The sequence below is a fragment of the Gossypium raimondii genome, chromosome 10 (genome assembly GCF_025698545.1).
Source record: "Gossypium raimondii isolate GPD5lz chromosome 10, ASM2569854v1, whole genome shotgun sequence".
Lineage (NCBI taxonomy): Eukaryota > Viridiplantae > Streptophyta > Magnoliopsida > Malvales > Malvaceae > Gossypium > Gossypium raimondii.
The window spans coordinates 27,370,451-27,395,287 of NC_068574.1; the positions used below are offsets into that span (position 1 = coordinate 27,370,451).

At 36.8% G+C, this 24,837-nt stretch overlaps 1 protein-coding gene across 3 annotated transcripts in view; it reads right to left on the minus strand.

Annotated features, from left to right (window-relative positions):
• Window positions 1-10,608, minus strand: part of LOC105776619 (ENHANCER OF AG-4 protein 2) — a 12,509-nt gene extending 1,901 nt beyond the window's left edge. The window contains exons 1-12 of one of the 3 annotated variants that reach the window (XM_012599375.2): window positions 10,112-10,607; window positions 9,476-9,552; window positions 6,384-8,219; window positions 5,668-6,187; window positions 5,402-5,510; window positions 5,024-5,136; window positions 4,745-4,932; window positions 3,356-3,989; window positions 2,798-3,272; window positions 2,131-2,223; window positions 1,934-2,018; window positions 1,405-1,572 (exon numbers count right to left, since the gene is read on the minus strand). In XM_012599375.2, the coding sequence (XP_012454829.2) occupies window positions 1,957-2,018; window positions 2,131-2,223; window positions 2,798-3,272; window positions 3,356-3,989; window positions 4,745-4,932; window positions 5,024-5,136; window positions 5,402-5,510; window positions 5,668-6,187; window positions 6,384-8,219; window positions 9,476-9,552; window positions 10,112-10,219 (4,215 nt within the window). In that variant the 5' untranslated portion in view covers window positions 10,220-10,607 and the 3' untranslated portion in view covers window positions 1,405-1,572; window positions 1,934-1,956. Of the gene's footprint in view, window positions 1-1,404; window positions 1,573-1,933; window positions 2,019-2,130; window positions 2,227-2,797; window positions 3,273-3,355; window positions 3,990-4,744; window positions 4,933-5,023; window positions 5,137-5,401; window positions 5,511-5,667; window positions 6,188-6,383; window positions 8,220-9,475; window positions 9,553-10,111 lie in introns of all 3 variants that reach the window. The other 2 variants (XM_012599373.2, XM_012599374.2) reach the window with 2 other exon arrangements.
• Window positions 10,609-24,837: the final 14,229 nt, after the last annotated feature.

Genomic DNA, 24,837 nt, shown 5'->3' on the forward strand with positions numbered 1-24,837 from the left:
TCGTACATTCCAACACTGAATGTTCCCTAGTTTTGTAATTTTACAACTAACATGTCCAGAAAACATTATACACGAGACTTCTATGTTTACAACCTTAGATAACATTATAAAATGCATAATTAGAAATAGGAAAGATTCATCCACCTATTTTCACCACCCCATCTTCAGAACTATTACACCATGGTTTCCACTTAAATCCCTGACATTATGCAGTGTTTTCCTATCTTCAAAAGGAGTACCACCCCCATTTCATGAAATTCTTCTTTAGCACCCAAGTCATTGAGCTCAGATTTCTATCAAATTAGACCAGTTTCCATGCATTAGCACAGTATTACTCTACCACTTCAGGAAATATCGAGTCCAGAAATGTAATAGATCTTCAATTCCGCAACAGTTCTAAACTAAAGCCTAATATTACCCTGTTCAAAAAGACTTGATGTAAATCTGATGCCTAAAACAATAGTAAAACCTCAAAGGGCCTCAAGCTGCAAAAACCATGATTCAATTGTAATGTAGGAAGGAAAGAAAAGAGGAAAGAAAGGATAAAGTAATCATCTAACAGTTGGATTCATAACAACATATGCTATGTCTTAGCTCACGCATCAGATTAAAAGTATTTCCTTCCATTTCCTTCTCTTCCCTTACCAAATCGATGGTAGGGGTCAAAAGACTATTTTGGTCTTGATGCCAAATCAAACATGGTACAGCGAAAAAAGATGATATAATAGAAGTATCCCAAAACCATATCACTTTATCAATAAAAAAAAAAATTGGCAATTGGAACCTGAAGGTGCAGATAAACATAAAAAGAACTAAATTGTTTTACCATCACTAACAAAATAAAGTAGACAGTTCAGGAGGTGATGCCCTTATTCATCAGGGCTTAAGAGCACCACAAGTTACAAGAAGAATGCCTAACCATCCCAGAAAACGACTCTCCACAATTCTGCTTAAAGTTTTACATGCACAGTTTTTTGAAGTATCTCCCATTCTCTCAAAGTCAATAAAGGTCTACAGGTAAATCTGGTAATGGATTCAGTTAAAAAAAGTAAACTTCAATGATTGACATGTCTAGCAGTGAACTACAATTGTATTCCACACAACAAATCAGCAACGTTGCAGCTATGTTTCACCAGAACATAAGTCACAAGATTCTAAACATGCAGCTCAACTGAGTGTACAAAAAATACTGATGTGAACATGGCTCCAAGATAAAAGGAAAGCCATAATCACAGCAACCAACTAAATACAAAGTACCTAAGATTTTAGAATAAAAGAGGATCATAAAAACGTTGCGCATTTAGTTTATATAAGTTGACCAGAGTTCAAATTCTTAACAAGGAATAGTTTCTTTTTTACTTTATACTCAGTTAATTAGAGAAGCTAAGAAACAGATCTACTAACCAAGGGAGAAATATGTAGATGTTCCTGGGATACATTTGTCAGGGAAAAAAAATATAATATGCACAATCCTGCCAAGAGTCTCCAGAGGTTATCAGCACTGCATTCATGTGGTGGTATTATTTTGCCCAAAAAGTGAACCACCTTCCATGTAATTTGTCTTGCAGCCAACTACCCAAAGACATCAATCAATGGAACAAGTAAAGCAATAATTAATCAATAAGTGGAAAAGATGAGGAGATCGGGTCTTGAGTTTGGCATTTTCCTGCTATCCTGGAAGAATAAACTTCCCCATTCTTTTACAGCAGAAAATGCCAATGAAAGAAATACTGTGAACTCTCTATTCTAGCAACAAAAGGAGCAGAAACTCTCAAGTTTAGGTAATACTAGATAGTAGTTTACCAGAAAAATGAACAAAATTTCATTCACTTCAATGACAGAGATGAAGTTTCTATCCTTAATAAATGGAGGGGGGATGAAATGTCCCAGTTGAGACTCATCAATAAATAAGTATGAAATGTATTTTAAGTACCTAATGATACTATTTCCCCAGTCTCAAGCTGGCCTCCAACAATTAATGGCAGACATGTCTGGTCGACATGGAAAAATACCATGACCTGAAAAATACATCAATGAAATCATTTTCTGGTTGAAAGCATGATTGATTATTTACCTCGCAAAAGAAGAAAATTACAAGCAAAGCAAGACCGCAATTAAAAATTACAACACCTGAATTCGGAGCACCAGCTGGTAAATTATTGGCAGAAGTAAGGGGGAACCCAACATTTGAGGATGGTCTTTCAACAGGTGGTCTAAAGTAACCTGCTGAAGAATTAACAGCGTCATCGAAAGGAGGATAATATAGCTCAGATTTTCAACAAAGGAAAGATGACAAGGGTTTCTATCCACACTCTTTGACTTTTAAAGCAAAGAGGATAACATAGCTCAATCGTTCAACAAAAGAACAATTATAAGGGTTATCATCCAGACTCGTAACTTTTACAACAGATACATACCGGAAAAGACATTGAGAGTAAGAACTTAGCCATGACAACAGTTCAAAGCAAGAAAATAAGTAGATACTACCAGAGTATTCAGATATCATGTAAAGCATGCCTTTCATGTTTATATGGTTGACATGGTTCTATAATTTTGGGTTTCTCATTTAGTTCTGTAAAGCATCCGATAAGAACATGTAACACTTGTAATGAGTTTGATTGCCACCACCATAAAAGGGCATATATTTAACTTGCAGGTAACTATAATATTGATCAGATCAAAACAGAAATTAGTGCCCCTAAAATCCACCTTTTATCCATGCAAGCAGGTATACAAATTTTAAGTAAAAATTAAAATGGGTGAACCCAAAAAATTGATTGAAGGACACTACATCTACCTTCCCGGACAAACAATGGACCACAAGGTGATGGATTTCTTCCTGATATCCACCCACCATGCTGATTATCAGTGTTATATTCTCCAGCAGGCATTCTCCACTGTTCATCAGCAACAAATGGCCTCCAGCCATCATATTGAGGATACGAATGCTGAGGATGTGGTGGCATGGCAGGCTTTGTGAATGAGAAATGGCTAGATGAGGTCTGTGGCAGACTTGGGGCTAAAGGTCTTTGCACAAAGGCTGCATTACCAGGTTGAAACTGTTGACTTGGTTGAGAGGATTGAGCATTTAAGTACATTTCATTATGTCCATAGTCCAGTTGCCTTGAAGAAACATATCCAGAAGGCTCTCTAGAATTGCACACTCCTGGTACAAAGCAAGGTGATTGCTGTGGAAACAATTCACTTTTCACAGAAGCATCAATATGGCCTCCATGAGGAGTATTTCCAGCCATTTGAACTATCTGATTACCCTGCATACAAATGCATAGGTTTAACAAATAAAAATGTATTCACATACTGAGTAACAAGCAAAGAAAATGTCCTGGAATCATACATTCGGTGTGCCCCGGAATTCATGAGGTACAGGTGGTTGATATGCCAACTGCGGAGAAGACTGTATTGCTGATTGGGGTGGTAGCATGGGCTGGGATAGCAGTGACGGTTGAGTTGGTACTGGTGGTTGAGGTATGAAGGGTGGAGGACATGAAGGTGGCGCAGGAGGAAGTTGAGTTGGTAGAGGCGGAGGAGGTGGTGGTGGCGATGGAGATGTTGGAGGTGGAGGTGGGGATGGAGAAGCTGGCAAAGGGGGTGGGGGTGGAGGAGAATCAGGGGGCAAAGGCGGTGAACCCTCTGGTAGAGGAGGAAATTCATTGGAGCTATTTGAAGCTGGTTCCATAATCCCCTGCTGCTGCCAGTCCATTTGAAGAGCATAATTTGTGAATGGCCGGTCATTCTTCAGATGTCCAGAAACATCTTCCATTTCAAGCTCACCATCCACGTCTTCTAAGATGCGATGAGGCCTGTCACTCGGAGTAACCGTACATGTTTCTAACTCTCCTAAAGCAGGAGCTGCTTCTAGAGGTGATGCATCAGCAGCTTCTCTGCCAGGGCTAATTGAAAGATCGTCTTCCTCTTCATCTTCAAATACATTAGAAGACAACAATCCAGGGAGCTGAAATGTAGCATTACTGGTCTCAAGAACCAACAGAATTACTGTCAGAAAGTTGATATTCCTCTCAATTGACAAATACTAGAAAACTAAAGTGGGGCTGAAGTGCCACAATATGAAAGGTAACTCAAAAAAAGTAGCTGTTGATGCTAATCAGATCACAGGACAATAGCAAATAGGTGAAATGGGGTGAAAAATTTTGGTCTAAGCTGAAAATCAGATTTAATTCCTCTCAATTGACAAATACTAGAAAACTAAAGTGGGGCTGAAGTGCTACAATATGAAAGGTAACTCGAAAAAAGCAGCTGTTGATGCCAATCAGATCACAGGACAATAGCAAATAGGTGAAATGGGGTGAAAAATTTTGGTCTAAGCTGAAAATCAGATTTAATTCCTCTCAATGGACAAATACTAGAAAACTAAAGTGGGGTTGAAGTGCTACAATATGAAAGGTAACTCAAAAAAAGTAGTTGTTGATGCTAATCAGATCACAGGACAATAGCAAGTAGGTGAAATGGGGTGAAAAATTTTGGTCTAAGCTGAAAATCAGATTTAACAAGCTGATTTGGTTCGGTTTGGTTTCATTTGGAAAGCAAAAAGGTTCAGTTTGGTCTCAAAATCAAACAGTTAAGTAATTTGGTCATAGTCTGGTCTCAGATGCATATGAAATCAAACTGAATAAAAAATCAAACCTAAATAGTAATATAGCAGATATTATATTTATTATCATAACAATAATTTATTTGATTTAGATAGTTGAAAGAGATTTTAGACCTGCCATACTCATCAACAAGCATGCCTTCCATTTCTCTTATAGGGTCATCTATAGCACGCTCCGCTCGAGAAGGGCGCCTCAGGGAAAATCCTGAAATTGTATCATCATTTGAAACTCCAATGTTGTCCATATACCGTCGAAGAATAGATTCGGGTAAAATTTTCCTCTCAAGCCACAACCTTAAAACCTGGTACAGAAATAGATCCCTGTATCCTCCAGATAGTGGGGGGAAAGGAAGAAGCAGAAAAGTTTCTTACAATTAAAAAGCAAAAATATACCTTGAGACATTGACGACGATTTTCACGAGCACTTGCTCCAGGTGGAGCAGCTGCACCAAGGAGCCGAGGCAATGCTGTTTGAACTGTAGGGATATAAGAAGCACCAGCAATTCCTATATAAACATTAACCACAACCATTTACACAAACATTAATAGATCGCATTTGATTATTTCAGCATGTGTGCACACAATTTGAAGGACAACTAAAAGACCGTTCTTGAACATGCAATCAAGCAACAGTCTATAGGAGACATAACCTTGTGATGTTAAACCAGCAAGAAAAGAGATAAACTAAAAGTTCATTTCTTAATTGCCCGTATCAAAGAAATTCAGTAATAGAGTAACTCAAACTGTTCCTAATAAAGATAGCAAACCAACCTTTCTGATTATGAGAACATTGGGTGATTGAATCAACAAGAAAGAACAGGTCAACTTTACGATGATAACTGGGCTCGCTTTCCAGCTTCCTGATGAGAAGTTCAACAACCTGCATGCAGATAATGTATTTTAAACCCCCACACCCACAAAAAAATATTCAATCATGAACATCAAATCATAATATATATGAATATGGTGATGAAAATGCTCATCCTGACATCATTAAACCCACATAAAAAACAAATAAAGCATATTATTCAACTTACTTCATTTGCTATGCCATACTTGGCACAATCAATAGCAAGGCGAGTTGCACGTCCTATACTGTCTTTAGTCCTCGATAAAGTCTCTATCATTCCTTCAAAAGCATCTCGTGCAACAGCTGCCTCAGTGCCACCACTGAGAGAGCTTCCAGTAGCCATACGTCCTGAACTAGCTCTTCTCCCTTCAGTCTCTTCGGCATCCTGTTGATCACGGGATCCTGACTCGTGGCCAAGAGCTGATGGAGAATGTAGATTTGTCTGATGAGCAAATCCCTGCACATCAACCTGCATTACATTGTCAACTGCAGATGGGAAAGACTGAACTGCAGAGCTGGGACTTGCCCCCTGAACATCGGACATTGATACAAAAATAGAACTGGGATTTCCAAGAGAATATTGTTGAGAGTGAGCTTGTCTCCTTTTTGCCTGGGCAGCTGCAATAAGATGCTTCATAGACACAGCGGAATCTGGAGTCTTGGAATCGGTCAATAAACTACTCCTATCTTCTCTAAAGAAGTCAGATCTGTACACAAAATGATTAAATCTACATTATGCAATGAAGAGTAATAAATACAGTTAAAAAAGATTAATGAAAATATAACAATAATAACAAGGACATTGCAGTGCCATACTCCATTGAAGTTTCAGTAACAAATGCAGTCATTTACACGTGAAATTGCTTTCAGAGTAGATTTCAGTCTTTATATAGAAGAAACTACCTTTGACTTAAAAACTGATTCTGAGAAGACTTCAAAGCATCAGAAACCACAACTGACCCCTTAACAGAGCCAGATAGAGCCTTCTTCCGTGTTCCGTTACTGGAAACCTTAACAGTAGCTTTAGTAGTTTTATGTTGTTCAACTTGTTTGGTGGCAGAAACCAAAGGAGGAGACTTCCTTGGGGAAATCAAGACTGCTTTAGCCTCCTTCACAGACAACACTTCCGCTTCTGATCTTTCAGGAGTGATGGAGGCATGAGCAGAAGGCTTCCTTTCGGCAGTTTGCGGTCGAAGAGGTGAGCCAGAATCATTTTCCAATTGTGAAAAAGCCTCCTCGGGACCACCATTCTCATTATGGGCAGAATTTCCAACACTATATTGAGCATTGACAGTAGTCACATGATTTACGTCAATGCTCTGTGAAGGACCAGAGCCAACAGGGGTTACCTTAACATTCCGAGCAAATCCTTCATGAACTGGAGTTTCAGGATCTTCTTCATCATCAACAAATAGGCAAACAGCTCTCCGCCTCTTTGGCAATGGGGTAGCTGAAGTTTTCACATTGGAGCTTGGAGCATCACTCTTCAATTCAACAGGGTTTGATCCAATTTTATCATCAGAATTAAGAGAGGCAGAATCAGACATAGCCTCTAAAGCCTGCTGGCGACGCTTCGATAAGGGCAGCACAGCTTCATCACCAGAAACATCAGAACTAGTCACCGTTGGGGCTCTCGATGAAATAACATGAGATGTGGATTTTTTCAACTTTGATTTTTTAACTTCTTTGTCTCTGACATTAGAAATTGAAGAACTACTCTTCATTTTTTTGCCAAGAGATCCCTTGGAGGCATCATTTTTCATATCTACAAACTTTGACTTTTTGGCCGGACGTAAACTTTCAACTGTTCCTAATTTAGCCTTTCCAAGTCCTGGTTCACACCTTTTTTTCTTACCAGTGGTCTCAGCTTTGGAATTGGCCACGGTGTCCTGTACATCATCAGAGGCCTTGAATTTGCTTTTGGTTTTCGGCAATTCCTTTGCTTTTTTACCACCACTGTAATTAGAATCTGCTTTGAGAGTATCTTGTGAGAATTTTCGTGTACCAATGCCAGAGACTTTGCCTTTTCCTCTATCTTTCAATCGCTCCTCAGACCCAGACCAATCAAGACAGCCTTCAGATTTATCATCCCTCAGAACTTTTACAGCTGAGCTGCTGCCTTTCTGTCCTTCCTCAGTTCTTTTCTTTGGCTCAGGAGCCATATTCTTTGATTTCTGATCTTCTCTTAATGTTTTCTTGGTAGAATTGGCATTAGCAATTTTATCATCAGAGAATTCTTCTGTTATCGGAGAGGGCTTATCTAAAGATGATGGAGATGACACCTCCTTTTTAGGTTGTTCACCATTAGATATTTTATGTTTCCCCTCAGCAGACATAACTGGGTTTGAGCTATCATCCGCATGAACCAAAACTGATGTCTTTATATCTTCATTATTATTCTCACCTCTGCGCAAACAGCACCCCACGCTCGAAGCAAAATCAGTTTTTCCATTGCTACTGGCTTCTTCACCAATTGCAACTGCAGCTGTTTCATCCTTTAAGTTGGCCTCTACACCATCAACCTCAACCCCATCAACAGTTGAAGCCTCACATCCAGGTTTCGGTCCATCAGTTTCATCTCCCAAACCTCGGCATTTTTCTTCCTGTAATTCATCATATGCCACACAGATTTCCTTCACTGCTTGGACAAAGTACTTAGTTTTAATATGACACTTGGAAGACAATTTATTCTTCGTCTCACTAGTAAATGCCTGAATATCTACAGGGGGAACAAAAGCTCTACAAAAGAAGAAGAGATGGGGAAGCAAGGGGGGAGGAGTAATTAGTAAGCAAATAGAACCCAGGTGAATTGAAAAGATTAGTGTAAGAAACAATAATGATGCATGCATCCCTTGGCTGGAAAACAATAGCATTACTCCTTTCTACATCCCAAATGCAGTATGAAAATCCCAATTACATAAACATTAGCTTTAAGAGGCAACTTTTTTTTTTTGAAGATATTTAAATTTATCAACTTGCTCACGTGTGCATGAACACAATACACTGAAGAGATCTAGAAAGGAGAATATCAAGTATTACAAAATAAACAAAAGACAGAAAGAACGGATTGTGGTCTTTGACAAAAGAAACCTCTAATCCTAACTGACCCACATATGCCATACCAAAATTCCTAACCACAACAAACATCCAAAAAAGCCCCATCAACTAACATCAGCAGCTTAGCTAACAACCAATATTAAAATAAGACATCTTACACAATGCCAAAAGAAACAAACAAGAAGATTAAAGGTAACATGAAATGCACATGCTACTTCAGGAACCTGTACAAGAAGAAAAACAATTGCACCATTTGTAATGACATTAATGTTTAGTTTTCTGCATCCTAGAATGACAAGCTTGGTTACCTAAAGGACGTCTCAACAATTCTCAAATTATCATACGAAGAAACTATAAGATATAAAATTTGCAAGATAATCAGCATGACTAATCATTTCTGCCCAAAATATTCCCCCAAAGATTAGAAAGAGGAGTTTACATAATTCAATCTAAAACTAAATGACAGAGAAGTCCACGGTACTGAAAAAGACCAAGCATAGAGCATTTCATATTAGAAAATTTCTCCTGTTGTTATTAGAACATGCATCCTATAATCTCAAACAGAAAAGCTGCATGGAAAGAAAAAGAATCAAAGAATACAGACAGCATAGCAGATAGAAAAAATGAATTCAGTCTCATTGCATCCTCTAGTAAGCACTGACAAGAAACAAAATAGTACAATTAGCAATGTAAAGACTACATAAAAGTTTGTCTGCTTGTATCATCATATGTAACATGTTATTTAGTAAACAACAATTTAATAGTTCTAGGATTTACATAGTAACATTTTTCATGTTCCATCTTATGATAGAATGTGCATTCCCTCCAACCAGAAAGTAGAAGCAACACCAAAAACAGACACATCACCTATCTATATTCATCATGTTGCCATCTCCCTGATTCACCAAACATTTACAAACTGGATGTGCAATACTTACATTTCTTGTGTTCCAAAGAATTGGACAAAATATTTCTTAGGGTCAGGTTCTTGCTTCCAATCTTCAGGCCGGCTAATCTGAAATTCAGAACCCACAGAATCTACCTCAAAACCAATTCTAAGTAACAAATAATAAAACATAAAACATAAATCAATATCCCTGACTAAATTTCTGATGCACTTGCTATGTTCAAATCAATTTAGCACACAACCACAAAAAACACATATTTGCCCTATTTTTTTCAGTCCCAAAAATAACAAACTTGCATATTTGCATCAAGTAACTCAATTCAGAAACAGGCCAAGTCCCAAATCCGAAACACTAAAAAGAACAATCAACTAACATAAGTATTGGAAAACATTAAATTCCAAAGTCTGGCCTTACATAAAGTAAAACAACATTTACTAAAAAGAAACAAATTGAGTATAAACACCAGCAAATATACTGCGAAGTAAGGCAATGTAGGTATAAAATAAACTTACCAACGTCATGCGAAAAAAAACCTCATCGTCGATTTATTCAAATTTCGTAAGTTCGCATTAAGTATTTAAGAAATTTAAAAAAAACCATCTAGATGTAAAATCGCACAACTGAGGATAAAGAAGTAATATCGAAGGAAGAGAATAAGGAAGAGACCTGGGCAGGCCAGGCAGGAAAACCCTTGATTTTTGCAAGAACAAGATCGCCTAAGCTTAAATTCTTAATTTTTGCTTTCTTCCCTCCCTTTTTACGACTGCCAGCCATCAAGACTAAACCCCTAACAGATCCTTCGACGCCGTCGTTTTCGTCGTCCTTGTTATTCCTTTTTGCGTAATCAAATCCAATCCAATCCAAACAAACCAAAACCTAGAGAAAGGAGAGAGATTTGGAAGCTTGGTGCCACAGATATCGCCGGCGGCGGCGACGCGCCCTGGGAAGTTCCGGCGAGGGAAGGTGGCTAGGGCATCGAGAGAAATGAAAAAAAGAAAAGCAAAGAAAAATTTATATTTTGCGGAAAAAAGAAAAAAGAGAATATGGAGACGGTGGCAGAAACGAGCGAAAGAGAGAGGAGATGATTCGGATTTGGGGGTCAAAAAAATTTTGTTTTTCGTTTTGGTGTTGTCGGCGTTTTAATGCATCCCTTCCAATGTAGATTTTTATTGTTGTGTTTCTTTTTTTAAAATTTAAGAAATTAAAATCATCATTAATCCCTACAATAAACAATCGATTTAGATATCTATCAATCGGCTGAATCAATTTGATCACTTTAATCGATTCGTTAGATTCGATTAAATAATATTATAAATTCATAAAAATTTAAAATTCTTTTCAACGATTCAACCGATATTTTATCTTATTTAATTAGTTTATATTAATTTTTAATTCAATATTTTTTTTGATATCTCAATTGATTCTTAATTTTATCAATTATTTTGATTTGATTCAAACAAATTTGGAATAAAGTAGTCCATACATATGCTGAAATTATTGTTTTCAATTGGTATTGCTATTGTTATTTATCAAAAAATTTAGGCTAGAAAATTTTAAAATTTTGGTTCAACGCCTTGGTTCATTTAGGTTTTTTGCCTAATTCAACTAGTTTGTATTAATTCTTAATTTAATGTCGTCTTCCAAAACGATATTCTAACTAATTCTCGATCCAACCAGTCCCATCGACCGATCGATCTGTTTCAAACAACCTTGGAATAAAGTAGTACGTACTTATCGACAATTTTACACTAAAAACTCTCTGAATTTTGGTGAAAAGAATCAATTAAAAATTTCCAATAAAATGCACTTAATTAATTTTTTTAAAATTTCAAATTACATTAATTAAGTCATGTAACCAATATTTTTCGTTTTTAATCATTACATTGCTGATATGGCCATTAACGATTTCAGAGTCAATCGTTTCGTTGCTAATATGATGATCCACGTCAGTAAAATAAATAAATTTATTTGAAAAGATTAGATTTTGAAATTTAATTTTTACATACCTTTAAAATCATTATAAAAATTATAAAATAAAAATTATTATAGAAAATTTTTCTCGAATGGATATGATTGAACAATCATCTATTTAGATTTATTCTTGTCAATATTTTAAATTATAAAAAGTTTTCAAATTATAAAAAAAAATTTAAATTATTCAATCAGGTTATTTGATTATTATTTTATATTGCTAAAGAATATAAAATGGCTAAATTAGATGTACCTTTTTTTTAAATTAGATAAATAAGCTGATTTTGGAGAAAGAGTGTGAAAGAGTGTCTAACTGGGTGTACTTTCACACACTCTTTACTCGACTTTTTTTTTTTTAAATTTTGATAAGGTTAGGGTTTTTTAATTTTGTTGGGTTAGGATTTTATGGGCGAAACCGCGAAAGTTTATAGGTAGAATTGAGGGGTCGGGGATGCGATAGCGCCTCAGAACACATACATTTCATATGTCATGCCAGGATAGGATCATTACCTCAGAAACTCATCCTATGGAAGTCTGGTTTTGGGGTGATAGTGCTTGATATGGTCATAGATCGAAGCGTAAATGGAGGTCCCAATCAGCGACCGTGATGCGATCACGAGTTTGAGTATAATCGGGGGCCAGTTGATGGTCATTATGCAGTCACAAGTTCAAACTTTTTGGATACCCGCAAATAATGCATTGTATATACTATACATAAGATTGAGACCATAATCATAAGAAAAAACGGAGAGCCTTCTGGTGTAATCAACGTAATTGTTCTCTATTTCCAAGTAGTCGATATCTTTAACCTTTTATTCTCATCCGAAGGCTGACACCGAGGTGGACACAATAAGGCTCTCAGGTGGAGAGCAGATGTTTTGGCGGAAATAGGGGTCAAACTCGGATTGACACGGTAGTGGTTGTAGTTATTAATGAGTTATTTAATAACGGCAACCGTTGTCGACTCGAAATGAGCATCACTTTTACTCCACTAAAACAATCACTCCCTGCATGAGAGTCCTCCTACGTCCACAGTGGTGCCGCCCTTCAGATAAGAAGGAAGGTTAAAGATACTGACTGCGTGGAAATGCAGGAACAAATTACACAGATTATAACGGGAAGTGCCACAGTTTTTTCCTATGATTATGCCCTCAAACTTTTGTATGGTATTCATAAGGCAACATCTCCGGGTATCCAAAAAGTTTGAACTCGTGCCCTCCCCCATTATACTCTGATCATGACCTCATAACGACCGTCGACCGAGACCTCTACGCAGACTTCCATCCGTGACTGTATAAAGCAAAATCACCTTGGAACCCGACTTCCACAAGATAGGTTTTCGAGGTAATGGTTCTATCCCCATAAGATATATGAAATGTGTGTGTCTTGGAGTAATATGATATCACCGATAACTCAAGAATACCTTAAATCGACAATTTTATTAGCGATGGAAATTTTCAACACTGAAGTAGGGAAGAAAACGAAGAGAGAGAAATATTGTAAAGTGAAGGGATGAAGGCCGGGAGAGATGATGCTTTAAGGATGATGGAGTATGGAGAGGGAGCCCCTTTTTATAGATGCAAGAGAATGGTGAGATTGTAAAGGAAAAAAATCTTCATGATCGAAAACGCGTGGTAATACCAGCGTTTTCATTGAATATCTTCAGAACGTGCTTCAAATCTACAAAAAAGCTCCCTTGGTTGGGGTAGTTTTTTAGACTTTATGAAAGTATTAGTGAAAACTCGTATTAGTGGAAAGTGAATCCAGCTAGGTGCGCTTTCCTGCCAAATCAGCAGGTAAGCTTTATTGGAAAATGTGTCCATATTATAGTAAACATGTATCTATTTACTATGTATTTGAACGATGAATAAATAAATTTCACATTTCACTGTTATGTCTTTTGTATTTATGTATTTCATATTTTGCATGCATAGAGAAATTGTGACAAGCAAATATTAGCTCATTGATTGTCTAATTTCAAACTGATGATAAATGGAATTGTAAGAACGTTTACATTGCGAGAAAGACAACTTACTTCAGTAGATAATCTAAAGGAGTCTATAATTCCGTAAAAGAATCAAAGTGAACATTTGATTCAAATATTGAGAAGGATTATTATGTTGTCTACAATTCCAATTGAAGAGATGACTAGTCTTGGCTATCGGAGCAGTTGACTCCACTAATAGAGACATAGATGTATTAATCAGTAAATGATACATTAGACTAGACCCAAAATGAATTAATTCTAAATTCGTTTGTAAATTAATTCACTTGTGACATTCATGGTGTGATTTGCCTAAATCTTGTGTTATTCACTAACCATGCATGTAACTCATGTGCTTTGATATAAGTGAAGGCTTATGCTCTAAGATATCGAGCCAATAGCCAATATGTTGGGTACATGCATTGTGTATGGCATGACTTTACTAGCAATAGTGGAATTCATAGCTCAATTAAAGAGCTAACAATATCCTCTCGTTGGCATTGTGTGGATTGATAAATATGGAACATGGCCACGGGTTGCTTGTTCTCAAATGAGCAATTTATCGCAGTCATTTGCTGACAGTGATCATATTAATCATTAAGAAGACACAATGTTGACAATGAGATAAAATATGATTGTATGAGTGAACGAATTTAACTTAAAGGAATCAAGGATATCATATGAGGGTAACACACACATGACGAGGTTATTGGACAAATCATATAGATGAATTGCTTTCATAAAGAGTATACAATAAGGATTTTTCAATCATGGTACTTCTTGTGGACTGATTCCATGATTAAGTAAGTACTAATTATTGGAATGATGCTTCTGAATATAATTGTAATTATTAGATCCTAATTGTATATGTCCAATTGGTCCCTCTACTAGCTCAACAAAAGCTCAATCGGGCTGTATTTAAATCAGAAGGAAAATTTACAAATTTGGAAATAATTTAATTGAGCCAATTTATTTGATGTGGATTTAAATTGGGTGGTCGTACGAATTATTCAACTAGAGAATTTGATTAAAGAATTTTCTTGAAAAATTAATTTGGAAAATCTAAGTGATTTTTGGGAAAATTAATTTTGATCAAGTAAAATTAAATTAATCAAATTAATTAAAAATTAAAAGGAAAAACAAAACGGAAGTGACAATAAGGAGAGTTCAATGGCTGAGAAACGTAAAAATTTTGAAATCCAGGAGAAAAGAAAAGAAAGGAGAAAAAACTTACATGAGGAAAAGGGAGAGAAAAGAGGAACGTCCAAATTAAAAATTAAACTTCATTTCCAAAATAATAAAATAAAAAGACTAAAATTAAATATGTATTTAACTTAAAAACAAATAGAATAAAATAATTCCTCAAAACACATATGAGGACTCGAACCTAGAACCCAAAGGTAAACTAACACACTCCCCACCCCTGAACCAACAGGCTCATTCTAACATTAAAACGCTAAATTAAACACAACTGCTCGACCTACTCACTGACCCTAACTACAAATCCCAAAACTTCTAACCCCAAATTCTGGGGTGTTACAATTAAGATAGCATTGGGTCATTATTTCACACACTTGAATTCAAAAAAAAAGTTATATAGAGAAAATTCTCTAAAGAGATTATTTTAGAAAATTATTAAAGATATTTTTTTATTTACAACTTGGACCAAAAGTTTAGAGAAATTACGAAATTACCCTAATGGTAATTTTTGTTAAAAATTTTCTGATTTGAAGCAAGCCTACACTCATCAGACGTGAGCTTGAGCATAGCGAAGAAGACTACTCGGTCGAAGAGTTCATCTAGACGAATAAAAAATGTACAATTTTGATTAAGTGTTTATTACTTTAGATATCACAACCAAGTTTTAGTTTTGGAAAAATTTTAAAACATTGGTTTTTCCCTAAATTTATTTTTCGCTACATTTTCCAAACTTGATTTTCCATCAAACTCACCCAGTTGGACAAGTTTTTACTAACATTTTCATAAAGTCTGAGAAAAAGTACCTAACCCCAAGAATCCCGGGTAAAATCTGAAACACGTTTTGAGGCACTGAGTACTCTCTGAAGCACACGTCTGATGAAATCATTTGATTTGTGAAATGCATTTCGAGCACCTAAAAGCATTTCATTATCATTATTCGACAAAAATGCATCTTCAGAAATGAATTTTGAAGCATACATTCCCTCTCTTTATTTTATTTTGCTATTAAAGTACTGAAATATTCGGAACTTAGGCACGCAACAAATTCATATTAAACATCAAAGTTTTGAGTTGTGAGAGTCATCTGCATTTCTGGATAATCGTCTGAATATTTTTTACTCTAAATATCCAATTCATTTTAAATTAAAATGAGTCGATGAGTGAAATCTGTCATTTACTACGACGATCAAATCTATAATAAGAAGCTGAGGTCGTATTTGCAGGAGCTCGATCCGTGGAATTGACTTTCAACTGTACCATTCAATTGCGTAAGCTATGGACTAGAATCAGGAGGAAAGTCGGGAGTTCGAGCTGAGGAAGAATTTCGAGCTTGTAATATAGATATCTGGCATTGGTTGACCCCTTTAAGTATGAGCTATTTGATGTGAAAGGCGAGCTCAAGCTAGATGCGGTCATATCATCGCACTGATCAAGCAAAAATGCAGTAATGAAGTAATATATTGAGTTTGACGTGGCTGATGGAGCTGGTTCATCTTTAGCCACTGTTGCAACTAATGTTGGAATCAAATTTGAATAAGAAGCCAAACTACATAGTTGTGTGGCGGGTTCACTGGTTTGTTACAAGACATTATTCAGTTTCTGACACTGATTTAAACTTCAGCGGCCACTATCAATTGGAGTATGAGTGTAACCCAAACTTCGGCATCCGAGCACGACATTCAATTAATGCATTCGATTTCAACTTCAATGGATTGATGTGCTGGGGTGGAAGCACTTATACCGAGAGGCTATCAACCTACACTGATTCGCAATCTAGTGTAGATTTTATCAGCTACATGGGGTATAGAAGAATTGATGACTTATTCCCTACGATTGAGTTCGGGAATGATACATCGAACCCTTTGGTTGAAGATGATAACAAAGGCACAGATGAGGAAAAAGGGGCAGTGAATGTACTTGACGAATCAAATTCAGACCCCGATCCAATCCTGTAGTTCGGTCCGAATGGTTTAAAAGTATCACTTTTTTCTTAACCAAAGTAGGTTCCAACTGAGCTAGAACCTTGCAGTTTTAATGATTAAAGTTTGAACAATGCTTCAAATCCAAATCCACAATTCAGGGCATATGAACCTCCACCCCACATGACCAATATTGACCTCTCTGTCAAGGGTGGCTTAAAGTTCTGACAGCTACCGCATAGAACACTTGGCCATGCAAGCTCATCGTCAGATGTCTGGGTATTGAAAGTTGGCATGGAATACCCCAATAAAGATGCTTTTCTTGTTTTACTGAAGTGGAAAGCTTTAAAAACTACATGAACTATCACGTCACAAAATCACGTTCAAAAAAATTTGAGGAAAAGTGCACAATGTGCTACGAGAGGTGCAAATGGAAAATCATGACATCTTTTCAGAAGAAAATAGGCTTGTGGATGGTAAAGAAGTATTTCAGTCGGCATACTTTTGTTATAACCAGTGCGCAATACGATCACCCAATTTTCTAACATAATGCAACCTGTGGGTCTTTATTTTTCCCATAGTGCAACTTTAATTCGTAGTTTGTAGATGTAAGTCAAGATCATCCGAGGCTAGACGTTAATATGACATTTGACATTATTCTACCTATGGTGAAGGTAAGTCTTAGGATCTTTTTCTTAGTGTTGATTGCCAACATTAGTAGCCAGCATGATTACAGTCTATTGTACTACAAAGTATGGGTCACAAAGCAAAAGGCAATGAATAAGTTGCATCATGGCTGGGACAGGTCATACAATGATTTATGGAAATGGTGTTTGGTAATGCACTGATACATGTCAAGTACTGCATCCGAGATTGTCTGGTCCCTAGGAAAAGAGTATTCCACTAATTCATTTAAACCTTCAATCAATGCAAAGAAGCTTTCTAACACTGCAAGCCCTTGGTGCAAATTGATGGCACCTGGCTAAACGGGAGATACCAACATCAATTATTGATGGTCATTCATCAAGATGGTAATCAAAAGATTCTGTCGATAGAATTTATAATAATTGCCTCTGAAAATACAGATGATTGAGATTTCTTCCTTAGTCGGTTGCACCATCGCCTTTGCCCGTAGTCCTACATATGTGTCATATCCGACAGGAGAATTGGAATCTTGTTCGTTATTGAGCGGTAGGGTAGCCTTTGGGGTCGCACCCACCATAGGTACTGTATAAGGCATGTCAGTTCAAACTACCACTCAAAATGGCCTTCGAAAAGTGTGTGGGATCGTATGTAGTTTCCATTTTATCTCTAATCATGCTAAGCCATATATGGAGTATATTGTTTGCATTCATAGGTATACTTTTCTCCGGAGGGTACTAGCTCGTCCGACATCATTTCAATGAAATGTTGGATAACTTGCGCACCATCAACAACACTTGTGCGAGAATGTCATGAAAGCAGGTGGCGGCATATGTTGGCAAAGTGACGGATGATCACGTTTGGTGCAAGGTTGTCATGAAAGAAATTAGACAAAATGCAAAGAGAGCAGACACTATGTATGTAGTGTGTCACTCGTATCCAAACCTGAGATTTTGGGTGACGGAGTTTGCTAGAATCGACTAATACATGTCAGGGGCATCATACCATGTTGACCTACCAAAAGGGACTTACGATTGTGGGAGATTCTAGGCACTTCAATTCCTAAGCGCACATGCAATTGCTGGATGTGCGAATGTACGAATAGAGTACATGCTTTATATTAATAATGTGTACAGACTGGAATGCATGTACAATGTATAGAGATCTAAATTCCTACCAATACCAAATAATAGCATATGGCCACTAGTATCTAGTGCGCCATTCGAGTTGGCCCTGAACATGAACTTACATCGCATCTCGAAAGGTCATTTGAATTCCCCTCGGATATGTACCAATATGGATGTTTGGGAGAGGGTTAATCAAAAGAGGTTATGTGGGTACTGTAGAAAGCCAAGGTATACGAAGGTAACATGTTCCATATTGAAAGGTACATTTGGGCTTCAACATCGCTAGCATTCATTTTCTTGCAGCGATATAAAATTAATTACAATGCTTCCAGATTTTGTGTACAAAATATGTTCTTTCTTTGTAACTTGCATTTCAATTGTATTTTCCACTGTCTACTAACATTCATATAGTGGAAAAATTGTTACCTTAAGCACTACTTCAAGTAAAATGTTATGTACGAAAATTTACGTATAATGTACATTAAAATTTAACAAAGACAAATATGAGTAGCAATAGAAATACAAAAAATTGATCATTTTTCCATTGATGTCATTTATATTTACATCTCAATAAGTAAATAAAAAATACACCATCAGCACCATCGGGTTGAATTGTGCCATAAAGCGATGGCTGACGGGTGTGCGTAGGATTTTTGCGCACAACTAGTGGTGCTGGCTCCAGTTGTTGATCGTGATCATCTTCTTCGTCTTCACCTCCACCCTTGTACTCATCTTTATCTCCGCCCTTGACTTTGTCTTCAACTCCATTGCATTCCTCCGTGCTTGAATGTGATGTCGTCCTAGCCTCCCATCGCATGTCCTCCACTCCACGATAAAGTGGTTGTGCCTATGACCCACATCGATAAAACAATGATGTGGTGGGTGTTTGTGACACTATCCTCATATAATCGTATACTGTCGTGAAACTTAGATACATCGACTTAACCCGGGCATCGATATTGGCATCAATGATGACATCAGTGTGACTATTAGTGACGGTATGTACATTGACATCTGACTCAGAATTTGCGTCAACATCGACATCGATATGGGGTGTAAAATGCTGAGGATGGAGGTGCCTCGAAAAATGTACCTGTGAGAGGGGTAGAAGTAGGGTGCTGTAATAGTGCATAGTGTAGTACTTGTGAAAAAAACACGGGGTTAGTTAAATGAACATGAATAAGTAGACTGAACTGACCTGGATGTGGCATAGACATTGGTGGATCTTGTTGGGTCAGAGCCAATGACGAACCCGTTGTGACACCTCATCTGACCTACGTTGGGGTGTTCGTCTTAGCCTCTAATGAAGTTGTTAACTTCTCGCCTCCACCGATAGCAGATATGGCTTGCCGGTGACTCTAAACTAGGGCATGTACTCCAAACAGGCCGCAATGTCCAATGAGAAAAATCCAACCCTGCGATCCCAAACATTAATGAATTCCCTATGGTAATCATGACAATTCTCATCGATCTTCTCTTGTAGATCCAACTTTTACAGTGCTTTCATGTCTTGAGGTGGCGATGAAATTTGTTGCCTCCACTCGAACTACCGTATCACTAAATCTAATTCGTGCATCTCCACCATCGGGCACACTATCAGCAACACCTTCATGTCCTTCATACTCCGAATGACCAAAAATTTTGACGGGACGCATTCTATGATATCCGACTCAGCATATGATATCCATTCAAACTGCAGTGCACAATTGTAAATTTTGTTATGTATGGAATTTTATTTTACAAATCATTGAGTAATTATTATAGATTTGAAAAATAAGTAACTAACCCCGGCTTCTAGCGTTGGTCTAACAGTAGCCGGATATCTTCGAGTTGCTCTGGTAGTCCCACGTAACTCGACCCATTGTTCCAACTATTCAAGTGATATGTTAATTCAAACTATAATAAATAAACAACATTTACTATACAAACTACATATTTATTATCAATTGAGTTTTACCTTGTCACCAATTAGAATGTACATAGGTCGTTCACTTGGGGATGTAGAAATGGTAGCCGCCATCAGGCCCATGAATGCAGCAGGAGCAGGCAACCATTGGTTGGCATTTTATCTTGTTTGGTCACCTGACACAACTCCTGGTACAACGTGGCCAACACGACTGATCCCAAACTCATTCATCCACATTCTTTGAAGTCAACTAGGTGTAGTAGCCACCTTAGGTGTATCAAAATTTGAGATTTATCAGGCATTAAATTGTTCTTAATTAACCTCAGGATGAAAGCTTGGGGATATTATTCTTTGACGACGTTAGGTGCATCCTTAGGAAGATATTTGAAATTGGTTTCCAACCACTTCTTCTTTACTGGGAACGATCGCTGACCCTGTGATGATTGGCCTATTCACCGGTAAACTGAGTTGTAAAGTTATGTCTTCTAGTGTGATTGTACAACTGCCACATAGAAGATGGAAAGTGTGTGTCTCGGACCTCTATCTTTCTGGCAACGTGCTGATGAGTGTAGGATTGAGTTTGCAGCCCTGAGCATACGATACACATGCAAAAATCTCTCGTTTTGTAAGTAACCTAAAATTTCGGTATCTGGGCTCTTTGACAAGTTATATATGAACCCCTCGAAAACACGATCATCAGCCTATTTATTTCAACAAAATAAATTAATTCAAAATATTTAAATAAACAAATAAAATTAAATTTAACTTAATTGAAAATAATGAAATTTAAAATTTTTTCTTATCATTTTCGCTTGAGCGGTGGAAATATGCTTGTCGTAAAAATGAATCAAAGAGCTTTCCATTTGTGAAAATTTAATCAAAATGAATGATATAGAAAATAATTAAATAAAATTATACTATTTTTAAACAAGCATATTAGAAAATTTAGAACAAAACTTGAGAAAATGAAAGAATTGAGAGAGTTAAGAGAGTTAAGAGAGTTGGATTTGAGTGAAAAGAATGAAAAATGACCTAGAAATATAAGGAAAAAAACTTTACTGTTGGGGCGTTTAAAAAAATTTACTGTTTCCAACATTTAAAAAGCTGTTTGGGATGTGAATTAGTATTAAATTTGATCGTAGTTGCTCTGGCAATAGATGTGACACACTGTAGCTTAGACCCAAGGATTGAGTTGGGTATAGGGTGTTGCATTTAGGGGTATCAGAGCTATAGGTTTATCTGGTCCTCTGACTAAATCAATTTTGAAATTGAGTTTGGAGGTACATGCCAAAGTTGAGTCGAGTCTGATTCGAAATTTGGATGCTGATTATAAAATGCTTTGTTTTATAGCTAAAAATGTCTAGTGAATCAAGAAAAATTTAGGAATGACGTTTACAACGGTGATCACTTTGCTGGGAGTGAGAATAGAATCAGAGTCGAGGTACATTGCATTGAATCAGCCGGTGCTCGATAACATTGTAACAATATCCCCTGACGAGATGAAACGAATTTGCTTCGCTTTATAACAGAAGTTTTTCAGTGATTAATGGAAGCTATTTCGCAAGTTGCTCCAATTATTGGAACTCGATGAGCACCGATAAAATTGTTATGTAAATATGACATGATTGAGCTTAAAGGGTTTGACCCCTCGTCAATTAAAGCTTGGTTAGAATTGAAGAATCGGGTTCTAAAACAGCTTGAATACTCCCTGTACAAATGTGTAATGTGAGCGGTATCTCTCCTAAAAGAGGAGGGTATCAGTGGTGGTTGACTGTTACCCATAATGTGCCAATCGATAGGGTTCATTTGGGTTTCTTTCAATTAAAATTATAGAAGAAGTATATCGGTGAATTGTATCTAGAGGATCATAAGTAAGAATTCATGATATTGAAAAGAGGCGGGATGTTCGTTCTTGACTGTGAGTGGGAATTCTTGTGGCTTAGTAAATATGTTGTGGAACTGGTACCATAAGAAGAAGAAAGTTGTAAACGATTTCTCCAGGGTTTGCACGACGAGGTCAGAGTTCAATTAGTCTTACATAGTATAAAGAAGTTTTCCGACCAAACTAACTAGACACAAATGGTTGAACAAGCAATAGAAATAGACAAGAAACCTAAGCCCTCCCAAGCTTTCAGGAAACGAATTGGGACTTCTAGCTTTCATCCGTTATCTAATAAGGCTAGAGAGTCTTGAGAATATTGGAGGTCAGTTCTAAGGTCTACCAGGTTTAAGAGAGGCTGGGAACGTCAATCGAAAGTGTTAGTAAGTATTGTAAGAGGCCTTACTAGAGATGTTGATATTCTGAGCTGTGATCTATGAGGGAAAAGACATAAGAGTGAATCTTGGAAGAAAATGAAGCATGTTTCCGATGTGGATCGCTAGACCATTTTGTGCGAGATTGCCTGAGGAATGATGTTGATTCACATTTTTCTTCACAGAGGTTCACACCTGTTGTTAGGGATTGTAAAAATCCACGTGGTGATTTTGTATTGAGGGTGTAACACCCTATACCTGACCTGATTTACCGAATCTAAATTTAAGATGTTACCAGCCTTAAAAACTTAACAAAAAATTTAAAATAGGCGAAAACTTTATCGAACATGCTGCTTTCCTATTTAATTTTATTCTCAGTCAACAATTCTAAAGATACACTTTTGTTTGATTACAACTGATTCCCAATACTATTGTAAGGCAATATCACTTAAAAACTATATTAAAATAGACTCAATCATGGCATATGATTCTATTTGCCATTTGAAAACATATTTTCAAAAGAGTCATTCCGTATGCAAAATATCGTTCTACGATCATCTCTGTTGGTGCATTCTTGGCTTGGTTCCCCGTGGGGAACATGTTCAAACCTAATAATGTAACATCTCAAACCCGACTCCGTTATCGGATAAGGGTTATGAAGCGTTACTAAACAAAATAGAACATTTAACATAAAATCCAAACAATAATCCAACTTAAATTTAATTATCAATAATGAAATTCCGTTCATAACAAATATACTTATTTTAGTCTAAGATCGAGCTTTCGTGGGCCCTAAAATACTTTAGAAACAATGAGAGATCAAATTGAGACAAAATAGAAATTTTGAGAAAAACATGGAAATTTGAGGAGTAGGGGACACAAGGCAGTGTGTCCAGGTCGTGTGACATAGTTTAAACCGTGTGGGCAATTCAAAGTTGGGGCACACGGCCGTGTCCCAGCCTGTGTCTCTACCCATGTAACTCACTGATTTGGGTTACACTACCGTGTTACAGGCTGTGTGCCAGTCCGTGTGGCTCCAAACATGGGCGTGGACTATCTAACATGCCTGTGTATGCTGCACGCGCCCATGTGCATGGGCCATGTACCGTTAGAAATTATCTTACATGGTCGTGTCGTAGGCCGTGTGTCAGCCTGTGTGAAAACTGCACCTATACTGATTTACAACACGATTAGGGCACACGCTCGTGTGTGATGCCTGTGTACGACACACGGCTGTGTAACAGACCGTGTCTCAGGCCGTGTGTACCTAAATGTACCTTAAAACTCAAGTTTACCAAAACATGCTTACTTGGACACTAAGCAACTTATTTACCAACCATTTAACCTATTCAAATCAAAATTAAACATGCTCAAAATATACCAAAACAACCATATTAGGTGCCTAACCAATGTACCCCCATTGGTACCACATATTATAATTTCAAACATTCTTAACAAAACATTACCTATTCAAAGTTCTTATTCATACCAATACATAGCCTTAAACACAACCATATGAACAAATAACCACCAAAAGATCTTATAATTATATACCATTACAAGGTTATGCATCATACCATAACTTTAAACCTCACCATTCATCAACTAAACATCAATTTATACATCTATTCATTAAACATACTTGTACAGACAATACCAAAACGTACTCTAAGAGATCAACTAGGCTCATTCATTACCATATCAATTAACATTTATAAACTCGTATATTACATTATATATGTATATATATACATGCCACTACCTAAAAATGAGAAACAAAAACTACCAACTTCGATGGATAGTGTGAGCTTGATGATTGATCCTTCCAAAAGTCAACAACGATTATCTACAAAACAATCCAAGAGAAAAATAGTAAGCTTACATAGCTTAGTGAGGACATAATATAACTTTTACTATAAATTTAATTAAACTCGGTTCATATATTAAGTAAATACTCAAAGTTTCAAAAGTATCTATTGTAAAATATTGAAACGGTAAAAGTGAATTCAAGAGTACCGTAGTACAAACAGGTGCATTCAGGGGTACCGAAGTATAAACAAGGGCACTTATGTGCATTCAAGGGTACTGAAGTACAAACAAGAGCATTTATGTGCATGCAAGGGTATCAAAGTACAAACAGGGGCACTTATATGCATTCAGGGGTACCGAAGTACAAATAGAGGCACTTATGTGTATTCAGGAGTACCAAAGTACAAACAGGGGCACCTATGTGCATTCATATATATATACTTAATACCATTCAAATAACATTAGGTTTTTTCTCAATTTTTTACACATTTATTTAACATTTGAAACTATCAATGTATTTTTATATAAACAACTTATAAACAAATAGCAACATAAATTACAAGTTAATTTCAATAAGAAGG